General features: G+C 34.1%; 2 protein-coding genes across 4 annotated transcripts in view; both read right to left on the minus strand.

Moving 5' to 3' along the window:
* dsb (scavenger receptor class B member debris buster) overlaps positions 1–20557 on the minus strand; it is a 346326-nt gene that overhangs the window by 80143 nt on the left and 245626 nt on the right. For all 3 annotated transcript variants that reach the window (XM_072531478.1, XM_072531477.1, XM_072531479.1), the window contains exon 2: positions 949–1107. In XM_072531478.1, coding sequence (XP_072387579.1) covers positions 949–1081 — 133 coding nt within the window. In that variant the 5' untranslated portion in view covers positions 1082–1107. The remainder of the gene's footprint in view (positions 1–948; positions 1108–20557) is intronic.
* Positions 1088–14185, minus strand: LOC140442084 (uncharacterized). Its single transcript, XM_072533157.1, has 4 exons — positions 14029–14185; positions 3893–5138; positions 2283–3403; positions 1088–1107 (listed from the first exon to the last, which is right to left on the minus strand). Exons 1-4 carry the CDS (start codon positions 14183–14185, stop codon positions 1088–1090), a joined length of 2544 nt encoding a protein of 847 aa, XP_072389258.1.

Below are 20557 nucleotides of genomic sequence, written 5' to 3' on the forward strand. Positions count from 1 at the left end.
CCTGGTAAAATAATTTAATTTTTTCGGACTCTGACTATCATCTGACTGATGATACCATCCCGATAGGGCAACTGTTTGGTCTTACCTTTGTTTTACTCTCAATATTAACACCAAACTCTGACTTTATATTTATGTTATTTTAAAACATAAATGATGCGTCCTTCATACTAATAGTGGTATTTTCTTTCTATTAATTTCCTTTTTAAATATTCGTAAGCAGATACTACTGCATTCTGCCGAGGATTTTTTGACGCAATTGAATTCATTTAATATATTTATAGCCGCTTATTTGATGTTTCTCTTTTTAACATCTGTTTCTTTCACTTTTATACTTCTACGTTTATTTTCCCATGCGCGTTTAAATATTTTGTCAATACATTTTTAATATAAGATTGATGTTTACTTATTCTAACATTTAATGATCTAGATGTTTGACCTAAATGTTCACAAGGTATTTTATAAAGATAATTCTTTGTTCTTTCTTGTTCACTGTTAGGTTTAGTTTTAGATAAAATAGATCTCAATGTGTTTGTTATTTTGAAAATTCCTTATTTATAAACGACAAAAGAATAACAATTTTTTAATAAAACAGGTGTTAACAAATTTTTTTCTTCTAACAACGGATTTTCGTTAGAACAAGTAATTTTGGCTCTATCGTATAAGGATTTATTGAGTCCCTTTTTAAACCCCATAACTTATTTCTATTAATAAGTTGTTCCAAATTAACTCTGTAAGAAGCGCGTGTTTTCAAGAAAAGATGGTCAGAAATAAAGAAGGCAAACTTTATATTCAAAATAAGACTATTAACACGTTGACTGCCACAGTCTTATGATGCTTGCACTGACAGATTTATCAGCAAAAGTGTAACTTAAGATTAACGTGGTCTCTCCTCATAGTATAGAAATACTGTTTTCTTGTAAATAAGATATAAACTGACTAGGTACTTACTGTGACTAAAGTTTTGTGATACGAGCATTTGAAGTGGAACGCCATCTTGTCCACTTTTTTGATGCGAACTGATTCCAATGAAGTGGTTTTTGGCATAGCGTGTTAGTCTAAAGTACTGTTTGTAAAGTCCCATCGTTCGTTACCCGCTAAGGGTATGGCCTGTAACAAAATTAAAGATGATTTAGTCACTCTTTAGAATTTCTTTTATTTTTTTAAAGTTTAATAGTGTTTTTTTAGTAACTAGCAAATGTGAAGTAAAAAGTTATCATGCAATATGTATTTTTTAACATTATTTTTTAAATTCATCGGGAATTCTCTTAGTCCGTAACTGGTAGATGTTTTATTGACGAGTCTAGACAAAAATGTTCACAACATTAAATTTATGGACCGAGAGCTAGTGCACCCTCCGAGTAGCCGTATGTCTGTCTAGGCTAAAATTTTCATACTAATGAGTCATAGCATGCTAAGTATGGTAACTATCACATGGCACGACTCAGCCCCTATATTTTTGAAAGTCTAGATCAAATTTGAAAAAAAAAACTTGTTGCTGTAAGCTTGAAATTTTTATACGATTTTTTTTTTTTTTTTTTATTAGAAAAAGATGTCGCATCCACCAAAAGGTTATTAGCGACGGAACAAAATATAAATAACATAGTTAAACACCTACAGATTATACAAAATGTTTATGGATCTGAGATAATTCACTATATTGTCACAGGAACAGTTTTGACCTAGAGCCTGTGGTAGAGCGTTTGGGATCTTGTAGCGCTGTCTTTCTTGGTCATATTTACTACAAATTGTTAAAAAGTGTTCGACTGTTAATCGGACGTTACACTGATCACATATAGGTGGATTTTTCTTTGTGAAAAGGTAGGAGTGCGTTAATCTGGTATGTCCTAGACGTAAACGCGAAACCGCAATTTGTTCTCGTCTATTGCGCGACGATGGAAACCACTGAGACACATTATTTTTAATTTTATTTAAATTGGAATTAGTTTGAGACCACTCATTTCGCCACAAACACAACACTTTATTTTTAAAATAAGCTTTTAAGTCAGTGGAAACACACTTGTCTATCGGCTCCGACAAATCACTTAAAATTGCCTCTCGTGCTATCCTGTCAGCTTCTTCATTTCCTGTTATTCCGACGTGTGAGGGAACCCATAAAAATTGGACGCTTCTTCCATGCTCATGAGCTTGGGAAAGCTGGTATTTTAGCAACTTTTCAAAAGGATGTTTGGGAAAAATGTGTTTTAATGAATTTAAAGAGCTAAGGGAATCTGTTATAATCAGGGCTTTTGTGAGTGTAAGCTCGTTAAGAAGTTTCACAGCACGGTATATGGCATAGAGTTCAGCTGAATATGTGCTGCATGCTGGGGGTAAACGGAAAAGAAGATTGTTTTCTGAAGAAACGATTGATGCCCCCACTCCGTCTTCGGATTTAGATGCATCTGTGTAGATTTTATGGTAGTCGGGGTACTTATTTATGAGGGCCTCAAACTTGGACCGAATTAGAGAATGATGTGTATTAGATTTATCTAAATACTCTAGAGATGCATCGCAAGTTGGTATATCGATCAGCCAAGGCTCGGGGTATTTAATATCCGAGGAGAAAACCTCCGGAAAATTGATGTTTAGGTTTTGAAGAATGGATTTAATTCTTTCGTAATATGGTTTTTTAGTATAGCGAATACCTTGAAATAAGTTTAAATATTTATTTGTAAAAGTATTTTGATGTATTGGCTTTGAAGTATTGCTCGCGACTGAGGCTGCATGTGATAGAGCGAGGTACATGCGGCGGTGATGTAGCGATGGTTCTCCTAAAAGAGCATAAATGCTGGATACAGGTGTAGTTGGGAAAGCCCCTAAGATTAATCTGAGACTTTTGTTATGAATAATATCTAATGATTTCAGTAGAGATTTATTAGCAGTGGAATAGGCAATTGCTCCATAATCTAGCTTAGAACGTATTAAAGATTTATACAGGAGGAGTAGAGTGGATTGGTCTGAGCCCCAGTTTTTATTACAGAGAGATCTTAAAACATTTAATCTTTTATTGCAGGAAAGGATTAGTTCTGAGATGTGATTTTTCCATGTTAACTTTGAATCAAAGATTAAACCCAAGAATTTGTGGTGATCTCTAAACTCCAGCTGTTTCTCATACATTCTTAGGTTAGGAGGTTGTGGCAAGGAACTTGAAGAGAATACGACTCCTATTGATTTTTCTACTGAAAATTGAAAACCTGTAAAGTTGGACCAATTTTCGAGAGTATCTAAAAAGTTTTGAAGGATTGATGACATTGAGGAAATATTTTTACCTTTAATAGATACCACTAGGTCATCAGCGTATAAACGAGCCTGTAAGGGTGCTTGAATGTTTTTGATGATGTCGTTTATTGCTACCAGAAATAGTGTTGGACTGAGTATGGATCCTTGGGGTGTACCATTTTCCAAACTATAAATATTTGAAAAGATATTATTTATTTTTACTTGAAAAGATCTGTTATTTAAAAAGTTTTGGATGAAAGCAAGGCAGTGACCTTGAATATTCCATTTATGAAGTTGTCTTAAAATGTTGTATTTCCAAGCTTTATTAAATGCACGTTCTAAGTCAAAAAATATAGCAACACATTTTTGGTTTGTAGCAAGAGCTTCATGTATTTCACTTTCCAAATCTAAAATGTTGTCTGTGGATGACCGATCTTTTCTAAAGCCATTTTGCTCGGAAATTAAGAAATTAGAATTTTCTAAAACCCATGAGAGTCTGGAGTTAACAATATTTTCTAGTAATTTGCAGGTTGTCGATGTCAGAGATATGGGTCGATATGATTCTGGGTCATATTTAGGTTTATTAGTTTTTAGGAAAGGAATGATTATTGCATTTGACCAAATAGCTGGCCATTGGTGGTGAAGCCAAATTCTGTTGAATATGTTTAAGAGATACGTTATGGCTGAAACAGGGAGATGTTTCAGAAATGCTGAAGGAATATCATCAGGCCCCGGACTAGAGTCCTTCAAGTTAAGAATAGATGAGTTTATCTCTTGAAAAGTGATGGGATGGTTTAATGAATTGTTTTGTGCTTCAAACAGATAAATGGGATTTTGTTCGGCGAATTCTTTGGCTTTGAGAAAATTGGCCGTATACTGTTGATTCGATGAGTGGCCTTCATAGATTCTTCCAAAAATGTTTGCAATATCGCTGCTCGATGTTATGAAATTATTATTTTCTTTTAGCCCCGTGAAATTATATGAAGTATGTAAACCAGAAATTTTCCTAACTTTGTTCCAGACATCAGAGAGGGGAGTATTGCTATTAATTTCCGATACGTATTTGTTCCATGAAAATTGTTTAGCCGTTTTGACAGTTAGCTGTGCCCTTGCTTTTAGCATTTTGAATTTTAATTTATTTTCGGATGTTTTATGTTTTTTGTATCGGTTTAGGGCTGATTTACTTTCACGGATTGCTGTAGCACAACGGTCATTCCACCATGGTACAGGACATCGGCCTTTAACAGATTTAGATTTACCAATAAATTTGTGGGCGGCGCTTAAGATAAGTTGATTAAACTGTTCTACATTCGAGTTAACATCGTCTGTTATATCCAAACTGGAAATGTTATTATCGATATATTGGGAGAATTCTTGCCAATTTGAATTTTTTATTCTCCACTTAGATATGAATATGGGTCCTGATGAGGGATAATTATGGTTTCTAATTAGGATTGGAAAATGGTCACTACCATATGTATAGGTTTGAGCGTCCCAACTGAGACAATGAGCTAAATTTGGGTCGCAGAGAGTTAAATCGATGCATGAGGAATGTCCTGTTGAAATATTGAATCTTGTAGGGCTACCATCATTAAGAAAATTTATATTAAGTTGATCTAAGATATCGGCAATACTTGAACCTCTGACAGACGTGTGATCTGAACCCCATATTATGTTGTGAGCATTAAAGTCGCCTAGAATTATACGAGGACGTGGCAGTTGCTCTAATAACCTGCAAAAGCTATCAGAACTGACTTGTTTGTCAGAAGGAAGGTAAACATTACAAATAGATACTAAACTGGTAGATATGATTCTGATAGCAACGGCCTCCAAATCACTGACTATTGGAATTTGTATCGCCTCGATGGATTTGTTTACTAGTATTGCTACACCACCGCTTGCACGACTTGCATCTGTACGGTCTTTGCGGAAACAAGTGAAATTTTTTGAATTGTACAACTGATTGGTCTTTAAGTTTGTCTCCTGTAGACAAATAATATCTGGAGAATATTCAGATAAAAGAAGCTGTAGCATAGGGAGACGATGGAAGAATCCATCAATGTTCCATTGAAGTATCGAGTTGAATGTTGTTAATAGATTCGGAGTTAGATGATACTGAACGATTGTCTACAGAAGAGTCACTATCTAAGTCAGAAATCTCTTTCCCTAAGTGGGTGAGTAGTTTCTTTTGAAGTTTTGTAAACTTACTTTTTGTAGATCTATCATTTGCATATTGATAGCTGCTTTGTAAAAGATGGAGTAAACCAGCCATATCAGTTGTAAATTCTTTAACGACGCTAATAGTGTCGGGGGAGCCTTGAACATTATCAATCAGTAAGGACAATTGGTGGAAATTTAAAACGAATGGTGGGGTATGATTATCAATGAAATTTTCAAGAGTTTCCCGTGTAGATTGAACTTTAGATGAGCGCGGTTTTTTTGGTTTGGAGAGTTTGGGTTTTGCAAACAGATTTTCTGATGAGATTGCTGAATCTGAAGGAGGCGTGTCGATCTCACCAATACTGCGTTTTATGGAAGAACTTGCGTTTTCGCAATTGCTATTAAAGTTTTCACTTAGATGATGTGGCTTTATTACATTTGGAAGTAATGGAGCAAACTCATTGGTAGTGACAGAAGTCGAGCTTGTAGTTTTATTTGTAAGATTGGTTGAATTGGTAGTTTCAAAAAATTGTGGTGATGTATCAGTTTTATTAGAATTTTCTGCAGTTGTATCTAATGGAAGAGGAGCTGGTAGATTGGAAAATATTGCTTCCGAAGTTTGTGAAAACGGTGTTGCCGCTGAATGAGGTCGATTAAAAGTGTTGCTATGAGTCGGAGTATTAGTAGTTTCTTTGTCGTGGAGATTTGTAGGTGTAGGTGATATGCTCGGATATGATAATGGATAACTTGATGACTGCTGGGTGTTTGGTACCTTGTGTAGTATACTTGTTGAAGCTGTTTGATTTGGTACTTCATTGTTTGACTCAATATGAGTTGATTCCGTTACTGAACTGGTTTTGCATTGGGATGATATGTGTCCTGTATTTTTGCAAATAAAGCAGGTGAGTGTACCTTGTGACAAAAATATGCGGTAAGGTGTTTGGTCGAAATTTATTAGAATAGAATCTGGAATTGGTGATGTTATAGGGCTTATATAAACTTGCCTCCGAAAGCTCAATATGTGACTATATTCGGGAAGAGTCGAGCTAATTTTCAGAAATGTTATTGGGGAAATAAGCTTTAAACCGATATTCTGTAATTCTTCAACTAATACTTGATGAGGAATTGACGGGCAGACTCCAGACAAGACTAGTCTTTCTGCTGGAGAGACAAGTCTTCGTGCTGTTACAACTTCGCCGAGTACTTCTATAGAGCCATGTTGTGTCATGAAGTTATCTACTACGGTTTTGTTTGCCAAATACATGCAGATTCTATTATGAGATAATCTAGATGAAAAAATAATATTTTTTGGGTTGATGATTGTACCCAAAGGAATGAGATAATCCTGCAGTTTAGCATTATCGATACAACTAAAAACAATTGCTTGGTTCTTACTCGGAAAAGAATGTGAAGCGGCTGAAGCATAACTGTTTGTGATATTCGAACGTTGATTTACTGGACTGGTTAGATCGGAAGGTGTGTTTACATTGTGTGAAGTCATTTTAAGCTGCGGTGGCGAAGGCCTTACTCCGACTCTGGTAAATGAAAAACCAGTCGCATGCTACCATAAGCTACTTATAGCAGCTAACCTCACAAAATGTTTGTACGGTAGTGTATATTTATTATTTGACGTTTTCTTTTCACAATAATAAAATAATAATTACGTATAGATGACTTACGTAGTAGTATCTAGTAGATAAACACTTTAATTTTAAAAAACTATTTAATAAAACCACTTGTTTTTATTAAAAACTAGGAGTACGCTATCAGTACTACTTAACCGTCTTTATACGATTTTGTTATAAACTTATGTCCACAAATGCTTCATTTCTGAGGTACGGGTTGTTAAAATTTTTTTTTTTTTTTTTTTTTTTTTTTTTTTTTTTTTTTTTTTTTTTTTTTTTTCTTACAAACTGAAATTTGGTGGGTTTTAAGACGTACAATTAATAATTTTATATTTATCATTGGCGCGGATACAGGTAATGGTCTGAATTTTATTAAAGAAAAAAATAGTTCGCCACTGTTTATTTTTTTTTTTTTTTTACTTTTTTTATTTTCTTTTATTTTTTTTTTACATTTAATTATTATTTGTGTAAAAAATCTCTGGACTCTTGTAAATTATTTTTTAAGTTGTAAGTTTAAAAAAGGTATTTTACAATGGATCGCAATTGCAGCAATTGTTATAGACATCAGAAGAAAACACAATAACACACGAAGAAGTGTCACAGAGGGATATTAAAGGCAGCGTCCGTTTTCACATTTCTTCGATCTCAATAATGATAACCCCTATATAAGGGCTCACGGTGTAAAAACTATAGCAAATATAGCACACTTGGTCTATGACAGCCCACTTGGTCTATGACAGCCCAGAGAACGTCGTTTGTTCTTCCTCTGCATAGAACTTTTTTAGGTAGTCAATCCATGTTTCCTTTTCTATGTGTTTTGGTTCTATTAGTTCCTTTACCTTCGTTCTTTGACCTCTTATGAAGCGCCATATTTCCTTTTGCAGACTGTAAAAATCATGTTTCCATTTCTTTCGAAAAGACTCCCACTGATCATTTTTTATTTTTTTTTTACAAGTGCATGTGTTTCGTTTCTAATTGTCTTGTAATTAGGGTATTCCTCTTGTTTTTTGGTTGACATGTACTTCAGGTAAGCTTTTTTCTTTTCTTTACATTTTTCCTTCACTTCTGTACAAAACCATGGTACAAAAAAAATGTATATACCCAATATATGGGTCAGATTGAAGTAAATAACTTGAATAGAAAGGAGAAAGGGGGGGAGATAAAAACAAAATTTCACAGTTGTATCATGCTTCCTTATCAACTACAAATGGACAAGTAAACTGTTTCTACTACAAATCTAAATTATCCATTTACAATTTTACAGTATGTAATCTTAAACAAAAAGATATATTGTTATATGTGACACGATAATATTGTTATATAGGAGAAGTTTATTGAACTATTAAAAGGACAAAGAAGAAGCAGCAAATTCTTAGGATATTGAAGTTTTGACCATATCATGTCCAATTAAAAGATAAAGTCAATTATCTACAAATACCTTATTACGGATTAAACAAAACGAGGGGGACAATGTTTATTTATTAATAGAGATGAAACGAGCCTTACACTCTAAAATTATTTAATTCCATTTCAATATGTAACATTGGTACAAACAGCTAAAGAAATGGCAACCCCTTCAATATAATCATGATAATATTCGTGATAACATTTTCGATTTAAAACAGCCTTAATTTTAGCAAAAATACTTGTTGGTCTATGTTCAAGTCTTTTAAGAAGTAATCTCGCTGATACCTTACATACACAGTTAATTAACCTTTTATATCAGTGAACCAGCATGTATAGAACTTAAGAATATTTAATACTTGCACACAGGTGGGGATTTAATGGGGTAGTCACGTATCTCAAATAGCCTTTCCTACTCAAAAGTTAACCTCACCTTCACATTGGCGAACCCTGTTATCACAAACGAGACTCTGTCGACCGAGTATCAGTTGCATAACTGTAACACCTAGAATTAAGGGAATGCGATTCTATTAAGACTCCCTTGTTGGTTACGGGTCACCAAAGAAGAATATCCCCACAGTTTCCCCTGTTTGTTGTAAAAGACGACTGAATGGAGCAACATTTCGGCTGTCCTAAACCCTAATTCCTATACCGAACCTTTGACCAAACATGGGAGGTTATAACCCTAACCTATGGAAAAAACTTCAAGTTTAACAATGCTTCCATATTTAGGGTGGAGAAGAAACACTTGTACTGTTTTTTCTATAAAACCTCTTTTAAAGAAGTCAAAACGAATTTTTGCTAGAGTAATTTTGACTCTATCGTGTAAGGATTTAGATTCTCTTTTTAACATTGATTTTGTGATTTGATTTTAATTTAGATATATGTGTTGGTTTTCTATACATCTGCGTCTCATATCCAGTGTCCGTTTTTGAAATTAAAACATCCAGGGAAAATAATGTGTTATTATATTCTTTTCAATGGTCAATGTTATTGCCTTCTTTATCGTTTATATTGTTCAGGAATGTGTTTAATAATCCTGATCCATGAGGCCATACTAAGAACCCAACGAAAGTGACACCAAAAAACCCAAAATGGAAAGAGAGCCAAATCAATTATCCTTCGAGAAGAAGGTTACACATATCAAGAAATAGCAAACAAATTGACAGAGAAAAAACAGAGGCAAAAACGCATTGATTCGGCTTTGGCACACAGAGGGTGGACAGAAGAACAGTGGAGTAAGGTAATTTGAAGTAATGAAACCAGAATCTCGATCTTTGGGAGTGACGGAGTGAAGTTTGTTCGCCGGCGACCGGGGGAAGACCTTTTGCCCCAGTGTACTACGATCACCATGAAGCATCCTGAGAGTGTCATGGTATGGGCTTATATGACCACTAATTGAGTTGGAGTAATAGAGGACAATATTAATGTAAAAAAATATCAGGAAGAGATACTAAAAGCCAAACTACTGCCGACTATCAGAGATTTGTTTGAAGGCGTCAAACAAGGGCCCAACAATGCATCTTCCAGCAGGATGGAGCGCCTTGTCATACGACTAAGACTTCCATGGAATGGTTGAGAAACCATGACGTTACTGTCCTCCCTTGGGCTGGAAATAGTCCCGATCTAAATCCAATAGAAAATATATGATCATTTTTTAAAGTTCTTACAGCTTTTAGTTCCTCTTTGCTTATGTTCTGTTTAATTTTATTAGACTTTCCTAATTCAATTTAACATAATACTCTATATTTTTCTTTTCCGTGAGTTGGTAAAAATTGAGATATTTTCTCTACTGAGCTAATTATATGTGCTATTAACATGCCACAAGAAAATAGCTTCAGAACGATACATATGTCTCATAGTTGTTACCTCCTCCTCCAAATTATCTAATATATCTCGTAGTTGTTCTCCACTTTTTCTTAGGTCTAAAGGACCTAACATGGCACGTGCCATGCCTTGATATCAGATTTTATAGATCAAATGGATATCAAAAAGTGAACGTCCAGAGAAAGCCATATTTTGATAATTTGATTGATTTCTCATTCTAATTACCAGGGGATCTGCGTTTTATGAATCGTTATTGCACCAAAAATTTACCATATTGTGGACTTTTACTATAATCTTTCTAGACTTTTACTATAATTATTTGTCTACAAAACAGATGATAACTAATAATATCGTAATATGTCTGATAGTCCACTACAAGGTCAATCAATGGTATTAAAAATAAATTTAAATGGACTATTTTTTTGTATATGTTGGGCAATTAAAAAAAATATGAAGCTTTCGAATCTTATACTTAGCATTGCATTTTTTGTCAAATATATTTTGCTCTTGACTTTTTAAATGTCACCTTGTTCATATTACCAAACCAAAAGCTATATTCCATATACGAAATATAATTATATATATGGTACCGTTGGTCGGTACTTTGCAGTTTACTGACTACGTTCTGTTTTGTTGATCATATCAACTACTTAATCTGAAAAATTTCTAAGAGCTCGCATTATGAAAAGAGAAATTTTTCAAATGGAAATATTGGGCGTACTAATGATAGGATGTGAGCACTTAGTGTGTCCTCTATTAAATCAGTACGCTTTATTATCGAATTAGTAGGTTAATTCAGTTAGACAGTTATGCTTCTGCAGGCATTAAATGAGGTAGGTACTTTTTAATTTGAAAGAAAAATGCTATATTCCGTTGAATATTTATTATTATCAATAGGAAATGAGTTAAATCGGGGATGATACAATTAGGAAGGTTTGTTTAATTGACAAAAAAAAGAGAAAATCGCAAATATTAGAAAATAAGTGAAATCTCTATGAAAAACTCTATGAAAAAAATAACTAATACAATTAACTTAAAAATAAATGGAGATGATGATATAATAGAAATATAAAAAATTGGAAAACAGTAAAACTCGAGGAATAGACCTGTAAAGGTGAAGTTCAAAAACGAAACAATAAAAATAGAAATTATTAAACAAGCAGAAAACTTAAAGGGTACGACCATACTTATAAATGTAGACTTCTCGAAAGAAATATTAGATCAAATATAATAAAAGATATCTATCCTAATACTTGAAGTAAGCGAGAGAGAAAGAGCGAATCGCCTGCATAAGTAATATTGGATTAAAAATAGAGGAGGAATAGTATCTATACCCCGGAAATATTAGGATATGAAAAAGAACCAAATAAACTAACGGCAGAGACTAAGGCCCGGAAGTAGGGCGGGCGGCAGATTTCAGGGGGCGACAAAATTTGAGTTATTCATTTTTTTTTCCAAATAATAATACCTACCACAGTTTTTATATATTATTATTATATATTAAGCCTCTGTGCGCTAACCACTGTAATGGTGGAGTTTTAGGAGACATTCGTTGAACTTTCCGAGTTTGAATTTGTATCAGTCCAAGGGTCTGATGAGGCTGGGATAGGCCGAAATGATTCATAACACTTTATTGATACCGATTCGAGCACAGGAAGTTTAACGAATTTGTCCTCCTAGGTCATATATTTGGTCATTTAAGCAAGCTGGTAGCAGCTTTTACTAGAAGATTTAATATTTTACATATATAGTCATTCTACCTTACATAGTCTTTCTTCAGTTCTGCTCATGATTGTCTAAAATTCGCTTTTTTGTGGCATGTTGTACCGGCTTGTTTTCTTATGTCATAGTTCCACCTTAAATTTGGACGTCTTCTTGGTCACTTGATGCCTCTTGGATACCACAGTGTAATTCTAGTGGACCACCTATTGACAGTTCTTCTCGCTAAATGTCCACCCACTGCCATTTTAAAGATTTAATTCTATGTATTACATCAGACCCTTGGTTTTCTGTCTGATCCATTCTATTCTTTTTCGATCTTTCTTTCGCTCCATTGACCTTTGAGTGATTTTGAGTTTCGATATTATCTCTTTCTTTAGTCTCTAAGTTTCGCACCCGTATGCCATGATTGGTAGTATACACTGATCGAATGCTTTTTTCTTCAGGTGGATTGGCATCTTCGATTTGAATATAACTGCATTTCTACCAAAAGATGCTAAAGCCTCATGATAAAAAGGATTCTAACAGCGCAACCTGTGGGAATGAGAAGACGGGGTAGACCAAAGCTGAGGTGGATGGACGGGGTAACACAAGATGCCGAGAAGATCGGAGTCGGCAACTGGAAAATGCAAGCCAGGGACAGAATAGAATGGCGTAGAAAGCTTGAGAAGGTCGAGGCCCTCTAAGGGCTGTAGCACCAAGATGATGATGATGATGATGATGATGCTAAAGCCAGTTTCACTATTCTGTTGATTTTTGCTATGCTATTGAAATCTTCTTTTGCTATTCTGATTTCTATTTTGATTTCTTTCTGTATTTGTTTATACCTTTGTTCGTTTTTTCCTTTCATTATTCTCCGATTGTCCATGAGAAGAAGGATCTTATCAGTCATCCACCTCTGCTTTATTTTTGGTTTTTCTTTAGTCAGAATTTTCTTCGCAGGACCTGTTATCACCATTTTTACATTTTGCCATTTTTTATCTATGTTCTTCGTTGGCTGAGATGTTTCTTTTTCATTAAGTATTTTCAAATCGTTCTTTAGAAGTGGTTAAAACACCTAACCAAAAAAAAGTTCATTTGTACATTACACAGACATACCTACATTCAAAATACGAGATGGTTACAAATCCAATTCCTATTAAAAATGACATTTATCTAATTTTGACTAATTGCTGTCAGTAACAGTAAATCTCTTTCATATTTCGATAAGCATACGATGATGCTAATCACATTTTCAATGCCACTGCAGCAAATTTCGTAAGATGTTCAATTAGGTGATTCGCTGTCCGACTTTTACTATTTCAAGTTGCAAAAACGAAACATTATACACCGCAAACGCGACCTTCAACCTCCAAACAAGTGTCCTTGAAAACAATGCGAATTTCGGTGGAAGAAAGATTGTGATCTATTACATTTTACTTTAATAACAATATTATGCAAAAAGTGTTTGGTACATAATTAAGTAATTAGACAAAATCTTTTTTAAAACATATATGTTTTGTTTAGACAATTCTGCGTGGTTTTTTAATTATTAACAATTTAGTACGAAAAATGGGACGCATTTTGTTTGCATTTACCTTTCAACATTTTGAATGTATTTTTTAAGTAGTTGGAATCCATTAGAATGTCTTTGTACTATAATCCTAATGGTTTCGTGTGTTATTGTCAACATAATTAACAACTTGTTTTTAAGATGTTTTTAACGGAAAATATAAAATTAATTTTTATGGTTAAAGAACATTTTTGACATTTTTTACAGCTTTTAAAATATCCCTACGATTTTATTTTGATCAAAAACAAACATGATTACAATATAAACGATAGTGTTTTTTTAACGTTAACATTATATGACGTTCAAAGTAACCAATATTCTCGTTAAGAACGTTTATTCGATTTGGATTACATTTTTTACCGAATGGTTTACCTTTCCCAGCAAATTAAGATGCTTGCTAAGTTCGCATGGAACCATATTTTAATTTTATTCATCAAAATAATCTCCTTTAACGGCGATGGGATCATTCCAACGCTTTTCAATTTTTTCGATGCCGTCATTATAAAACGATTGATTTATCTTTACCTTCAAAATAGGCTTCGGTTTCGGTGATTACTTCCTCATCGGAGCGATATCTCTTGCCACGGAGCATTTTGTTAGATTGGAAATTGCTGATTTCCAGATCTGGACTATACGCTAAGCGCGGATGCAATCCAAAGCCCAATTCGTTGATTTTTGCCATCGTTCACCTCGATTTATGACACGAGACATTATCTTGGTCTTCTCTTTCTTCTTCCTTTTTGTATGTAGGATTCAAACCCTCTTTCTTTTTCAATATTAGCTCCTAAATTGTTTAAATTATCGCACCATCTTTTTCTTGGTCTGCCAATACTTCTTCGTTCATTTGGTGACTTACCTCGTGCTATTCGTACTATCCTATCCCCTACCATTCTACTAATGTGTTCGTTCCACTCCTGTTTCCGTTTTGTAGCCCATCCATTTATGCCTTCTATATTGCATGCTATTCTTATGTTTCGCTTCTCTCTCTGTCCAACAGACTTTTCCCTGATATTCGTCGAAGTATTTTCATCTCAGTTATTTCTAGGAGTCGTCTCGTTTTAGATGTGTCAGGTCTTGTCTCCGCCGTGTATGTTAATATAGTTCTAATTTTTATTTAACAGATGAGGCGATTTCTTTGCGTTTTCGGTCTTCAAACGCTCTGATACACCAATATAGTATTTGCTGTTGATACTTTAAATAATTATTGAAAATAATTTCTTGCGGGCCTCAACATACAGAGGCTCAAAACCTTTTTGACGGTTTGTTGTGTCTTTGGTCGTTTGGACGGGTTTCTGTGGCTGGTGTCCACTCAAATGAGTGCCGATTTGATACTGGAGTAAAGTGATGGATCTACGTTTTATCCATACTGATGCAAACTCTCCGACTTATTTTGATTACACATATCCAAAGAGTGCTGAGACTCACCAATTCGTTATTGTCTGCTCTGGTGTGAAAAAAGCGGCAAAAATGTGGAAAACAACTTTCTCTTATCCAAATGCGGATCCATTGCGGATGGACTTTGACCTGGTTGACTCAATCTTGTAGACGAACAATCATTAAACACTACTAAATTTTTCTCTTCAATAATTTTTATAATAATTTTACCATTTATATCAGAATAATTACCTCCCCACAATGGATGATGAGAACTCAAATCCCATGATCATGAATGGATGGTAAAGAGAATGTATTATATCTTTAAGACCATTTTCTTGTATCCTAGTGCCAGATGGGTATCTGCATCATAATACCAGCGTTGGAGAGAAAATTAAATCACCTTTAAAATGATGATCGTGATAAAAACAAATTTGGTCTTTCTGATTTTTGAAATTAGTTACGATAATGAAGATATTAATGGCACAAAGTTATCAGATTGATATCCTGTCATACATATACAAGTAGGTATATTGATATAGTTTTTCATAGTTTCAATAGTTTCAATTCTCAAACGCACTTTTAAATTACATTTTAATTTTAGAGGAGTAAAATTAGACGATTGTGGCATTTCCATTCCCATTGTACCAATTTATTTAATGTTGTCTTTTGTCGCTATTAGTACAAAACAGCCAAAATTCATCCCACTACCAAAAAAGCCAAACCCACAACACTGCAATGAGTTCCGTCTGATAAGCCTTATGAGTCATGCAGTAAAAGTCCTACTAAAAATCGTACATAATCGTATCTATAGAAAGTGCGAAACAATCATCGGAGACGATCAGTTTGGATTTAAAGCCGGCATGGGAACGGCAAAGCCCTGTTCAGTTTACTAGTTCTCGCCCAAAAATGCTACGACCAACAGAAAGATATATTTATATGCTTTATAGACTTCGAAAAAGAATTTGATAGATTAAGACACGACCTACTATTAGAACGTTTGCAAGAAGTCGGTTTAGATGGAAAAGACATCAAATTCTTAAAAAGCTTGTACTGGAATCAAAACGCCAGAGTTAGGATCGAAAGTTCCACATCCGCAGAAGTAGAAGTTAGGAAGGGAGTTAGACAGGGATGTGTTCTGTCGCCTCTGCTGTTTAATCTTTACTCCGAGTTTCTATTTAAAGAAGCATTGGAGGATTCCAAGGATGGAGTCAATGTGAATGGCGTAAATATCAACAGTATCAGATACGCCGATGATACAGTGGTAATTGCGGATTCCGACTTAGGTCTACAACGACTCATCGACAAGACCAACTCGATCTGTGAGCAATTTGGTATGAAAATAAACATTAAAAAAACCAAAGTGATGTCAATCCGAAAAAACCAAAACGTACCTCAACCTTGCACAATAAATGGGCACATTTTAGAACAGGTCAATAGATTTAAGTACCTGGGATGTTGGATCGATAGCAGCCTAAATCCTGATCTAGAAATAAGATCGAGAATAGAACAGGCCAGAAAATCTTTCGAAAAAATAAAAAAACTGCTTTGTGATTCTCGAATAAAACTCGAAATTCGACTACGTTTATCAAAATGCTACGTCTGGTCGACTCTTCTATATGCTGTTGAAACGTGGACCCTTAAAACATCAACCGTAAATAAATTGGAGGCCTTTGAAATGTGGATCTACCGGAGAATACTCAAAATTTCATGGACATCGCATACCTCAAACGAAGAAGTGCTGCATAGAATAGGTAAGGAAAGAGAACTTTTTAACACAGTAAAAGTTAGAAAGACATCATACCTAGGCCACATACTGAGAAATAATAAGTACCAATATGCCCAACTTATAGTGAAAGGAAAAATCGAGGGAAAGAGAGGCCTAGGAAGGAAAAGACTATCGTGGCTCAGAAACATCCGACAATGGACAGGGCTAAATTTTGAACAGCTGAAGATAGAGAAGAGTTTAAAATTGTAGTAGCCAACCTCCATTAAGGAGAGGGCACTTTAAAAAGAAGAAGTACAAAACAAACCTAACATATCGTGCAGAATTTTTAGAAGCTCTAAATAAACAGAAATGTAGATAGTAACTGAAATAATTGACAATGAGGCATTTTATGTCGATTAAAAATGTTAATCCTTTCTTTACGCGATTCTTAATGATAATTTTATACCTATAGATTGTGGCAATGCACTCATATAATTGGTTTATTAAAATTATTATTTCGAATAATTTTGAAACTATTAGTCACTGGTTTATGAAATTACGTTGGGATTACCAGCCGTATCATAAAATCTGTGCTCTCAATATTTTTCAAACGGAGTATAATTCGCATTACATAACTTTTTCTAAGAGGTAAATAATGCTTGGACAACGACACAGTCTATTAACAATGGAAATTAAACAATCCTAACATATCCTTATGCTAATAATGGGGTATTCTTTATATTTGGCGTATTTATAGAATAATTTCTCCTTGCTTTTCTCAGTCCTTTGTTCGAAAATACGTTTTCCCTAACTGTATATTATTATTAGAACAAACCTAACAACATTGTAGGTTTTCTTGAAGTAAGTTAAACATGATAATAATAAAACAATTACATGAAATGTACCAAATAACCTTAAGTCGAAGGATATTTGTCACAAACAAAAACCAGGGTTATAAATATAATTGTCAAATTCTGAAGAAATTCTAATAGCACTATTTTTTATTAAATAACATTTTTTCTTAGAAACGCTCAACATATTACTCTTGTGTAAAGATATAATTTAAACCGTTAATATATATTTATTAAAAATCAGATGAGTATCAAGGTGTTATTAAAGAGCCTCTCATTAAATATTTTTTTAATTTTTATAATTTTATAATTCTCTTATGTGAGTGGTAATGTCTGTTTAATTGGCGCTGATAAAAAAGTTTAAGGTGCTGTATCGAACTACAGTGTTAATACACTGATCAAAACGAAAAAGGAACTACTAACTCATAGAATACAAGCCTATGGAACATTCTTAAGGTGTCATTTGACCCAGTATGCCCCTACAATATGTAATAACAACTTTAGAAACTGTACCGTCAATTCATATCGGTACAAGTGACTACACAGATAAGGTAAACTTACCACTAAGCAGGGGTACCTTCTGATTTGTTTGTTTAAAAAAGACATTTTTGAACAGGAATCCATAAAGAAACCGAATCAGAAACATTTTTCCTATGGAAGCGGCCTCACAACCTAGACTATAGTACTTTTAAAGTCATTTACAAGTATTTTTTTGGTACGTCATTTTGATTTGATTGATTGATGTCCATATTAACAAAATATATCAATGTCGTACAGAAATTGTTGATGGTAATATCCCAATTATCAGACGGAAATTATTTTTCTCTCGTATACACATGTAACCTGAAAAATGTAGGGCAGGTGCAAAAATAATATTATTTAATGCAACTTTTTTAAATCAGTCAGTTTCATATAGGCTCAAACCACCTCATTTGTACTCCTTAAAAATAGAGGGTTGCGCCCTAGATTGCTTACCCCTGTACTAGCCTATACGTACGGCACTGCAAAAAAAGTAGTCTTTGAAACTCTGTGTATGATTGCCGTACTGTATCAAATTGCCAAAATTTTCCGAAAATCAAAGATTCTCCCCGCTACTGGTAGTAATATTTTTGTACGGCATTAGGTGGCAGGATACGTTTGGCCAAAATCCCCCATTTGGCTACTGATTTATGTGATTCACGTCTATTAATTTAATGTAAAGTGTTTATTGCATTAGGTCGTAACTTAAATATGTACGTCCACTCACGAAACAATGTAGTCTTTATAAATTAAAGAAAAAAACGAGTTTCTTATCTTAGATTATTTTTTAAATTGAATAAAAAAGCAAAACTTGATATCATTTTGGAATCACATTTATTCCGATATTTAATTTATGTCGATATTTACGTTAAAATTTTTAAGAATTAACGATAAATTTTGATGTGCTTAGAAATTCCCGAAGGCGCAGAAGGTATCTCATAGAGATTCAAATTGTTCGGGCAATAACTTGAATTTAAGAAGGTTACTTAACAAGCCGTACATCAAAAATGTTAAATGTTAATTTTATAGTATGTTAAATGTATGGAGTTAGAAGACAACCTCATACTCATTGTACAAGGGCTATGACGGCAGCTAGAAAGGATTGACTTTTACAACTATGAACCAACAGAGATCGTCGAAGTACTGCTAGAACGCTGCAAAATAAGTTGGTAAAAGCTACGAGTATAAGAGTAAATACTTAAACTATACGTAATAGACTTCACGAACACGGATTAAATGCAAGAATGCCAGCTAGAGTACCCCGTTTGTCCCTACACACCGTAGAGCTAGAGACTTCATTGCAGAAGAGCACATGAATTGGACCATGGTACAATCGAATAACGTGATGTTTACTGACGAGTCCACATTTCTTTTAAATTATGTTAATGGACGTGTTAAACTCTGGAGAAGACCAGGCGAGCACTTTTTGTATTCCACAAATCAAGGAACCCAGGCTTGTAGTGGAGGTTCAATTATGGTTTGGGGTGGGATAACTTTAAATGGCAGTTCTGACCTAGTAGTTATTCGGCCAGGCGCGATGGCGGCGGAGCGGTACATTAACGAAGTTCGTGAACCACATGTTGTCCCATTTACTGAAAATATAAGTCCAAAAATTATCCTTCAGGAAGATACTACGAGACCACACGTGGCCAGGATAGTGCAAAATTATTTGAGTACCCACAATATTCAGGTTATGGAGTGGCCAGTGAGGAGCCCAGATTTAAATCCCATTAAACACATTTGGAATACACTCGGGAAGCGCTGGAAGTATCGTCAGCCACAAAGAAACCTACAACATGTTGAAGAAGTTCTCGTAGAACAACATCTAGATCAAGAAACTATTTGAAAAGATGTGACTGAAAGCCAGCCTGCTATTAGTTTTGTTTTAAAATAATTTTTAGCAAGGCTGTTATTAAAAAAATAAATCGAATTTTTCACATTTATTACTTTTTTTTTCTACAAGAAAATTTACAGTTCTTCAGTAACAAACACTTTGCTATATCTATAGCGAAAAGCCTTAGATGTAATTAAATAAAAATAATACTATTATAAAAAGAATTAGTTCAAAACTATAAAAGGCCGCTTTTTCATTTTGATCAGTACACAAATACATACAAATTGTATTTTCAGCTCTAATTATTAAAAAAAAATACAAGACGAAAATACGCCACTTTATGACGTATACTGCAGAAATAAGGCAACATGGAAATACAATGGAAACAACAGAAATACAAATACTAATAAGAATAACTCGATTAACTTTATATGATAGCGAGAAAAGAAAGAAAGAGAAAAAGTCATTAAAAGTTTCTTTGCATGTATTTTTTTATAGTATAATATAGGAGTACTATCAGGAACACTGAACACTGAACACTAAACACTGTCAGGAATTTACCAAAAATACATAAGAAAATATTTGTGCACGGACCCAGTCCGAATGCGGCCGCTGAAAGGTTAAATTTTCTTCACTTCAGGAAGTCTATAGCGCCTAAGATACATTTTTGTGAATCCCACCGTCATAAAATCGAACAAACACAGCAACATATTTACTATAAAACCATTTAACGATATCCTTTAAAAGTAATAAAATAAAGTTTTGTTA

The sequence above is a fragment of the Diabrotica undecimpunctata genome, chromosome 5 (genome assembly GCF_040954645.1).
Source record: "Diabrotica undecimpunctata isolate CICGRU chromosome 5, icDiaUnde3, whole genome shotgun sequence".
In the NCBI taxonomy this organism is placed as follows: Eukaryota; Metazoa; Arthropoda; class Insecta; order Coleoptera; family Chrysomelidae; genus Diabrotica; species Diabrotica undecimpunctata.

Excerpts from the sequence above, each read along its gene's own strand:
- LOC140442084 (XM_072533157.1), bottom strand. The coding sequence starts at position 14,185 with ATGGCAAAAATCAACGAATTGGGCTTTGGATTGCATCCGCGCTTAGCG. Across the intron at positions 5,139-14,028 it reads AACCGAAGCCTATTTTGAAG|ACCGTACAGATGCAAGTCGT; the intron begins GTAAAGATAAAT and ends GTTTCCGCAAAG. Across the intron at positions 3,404-3,892 it reads CTCCCTGTTTCAGCCATAAC|TTTGGAAAATGGTACACCCC; the intron begins GTATCTCTTAAA and ends AAATATTTATAG.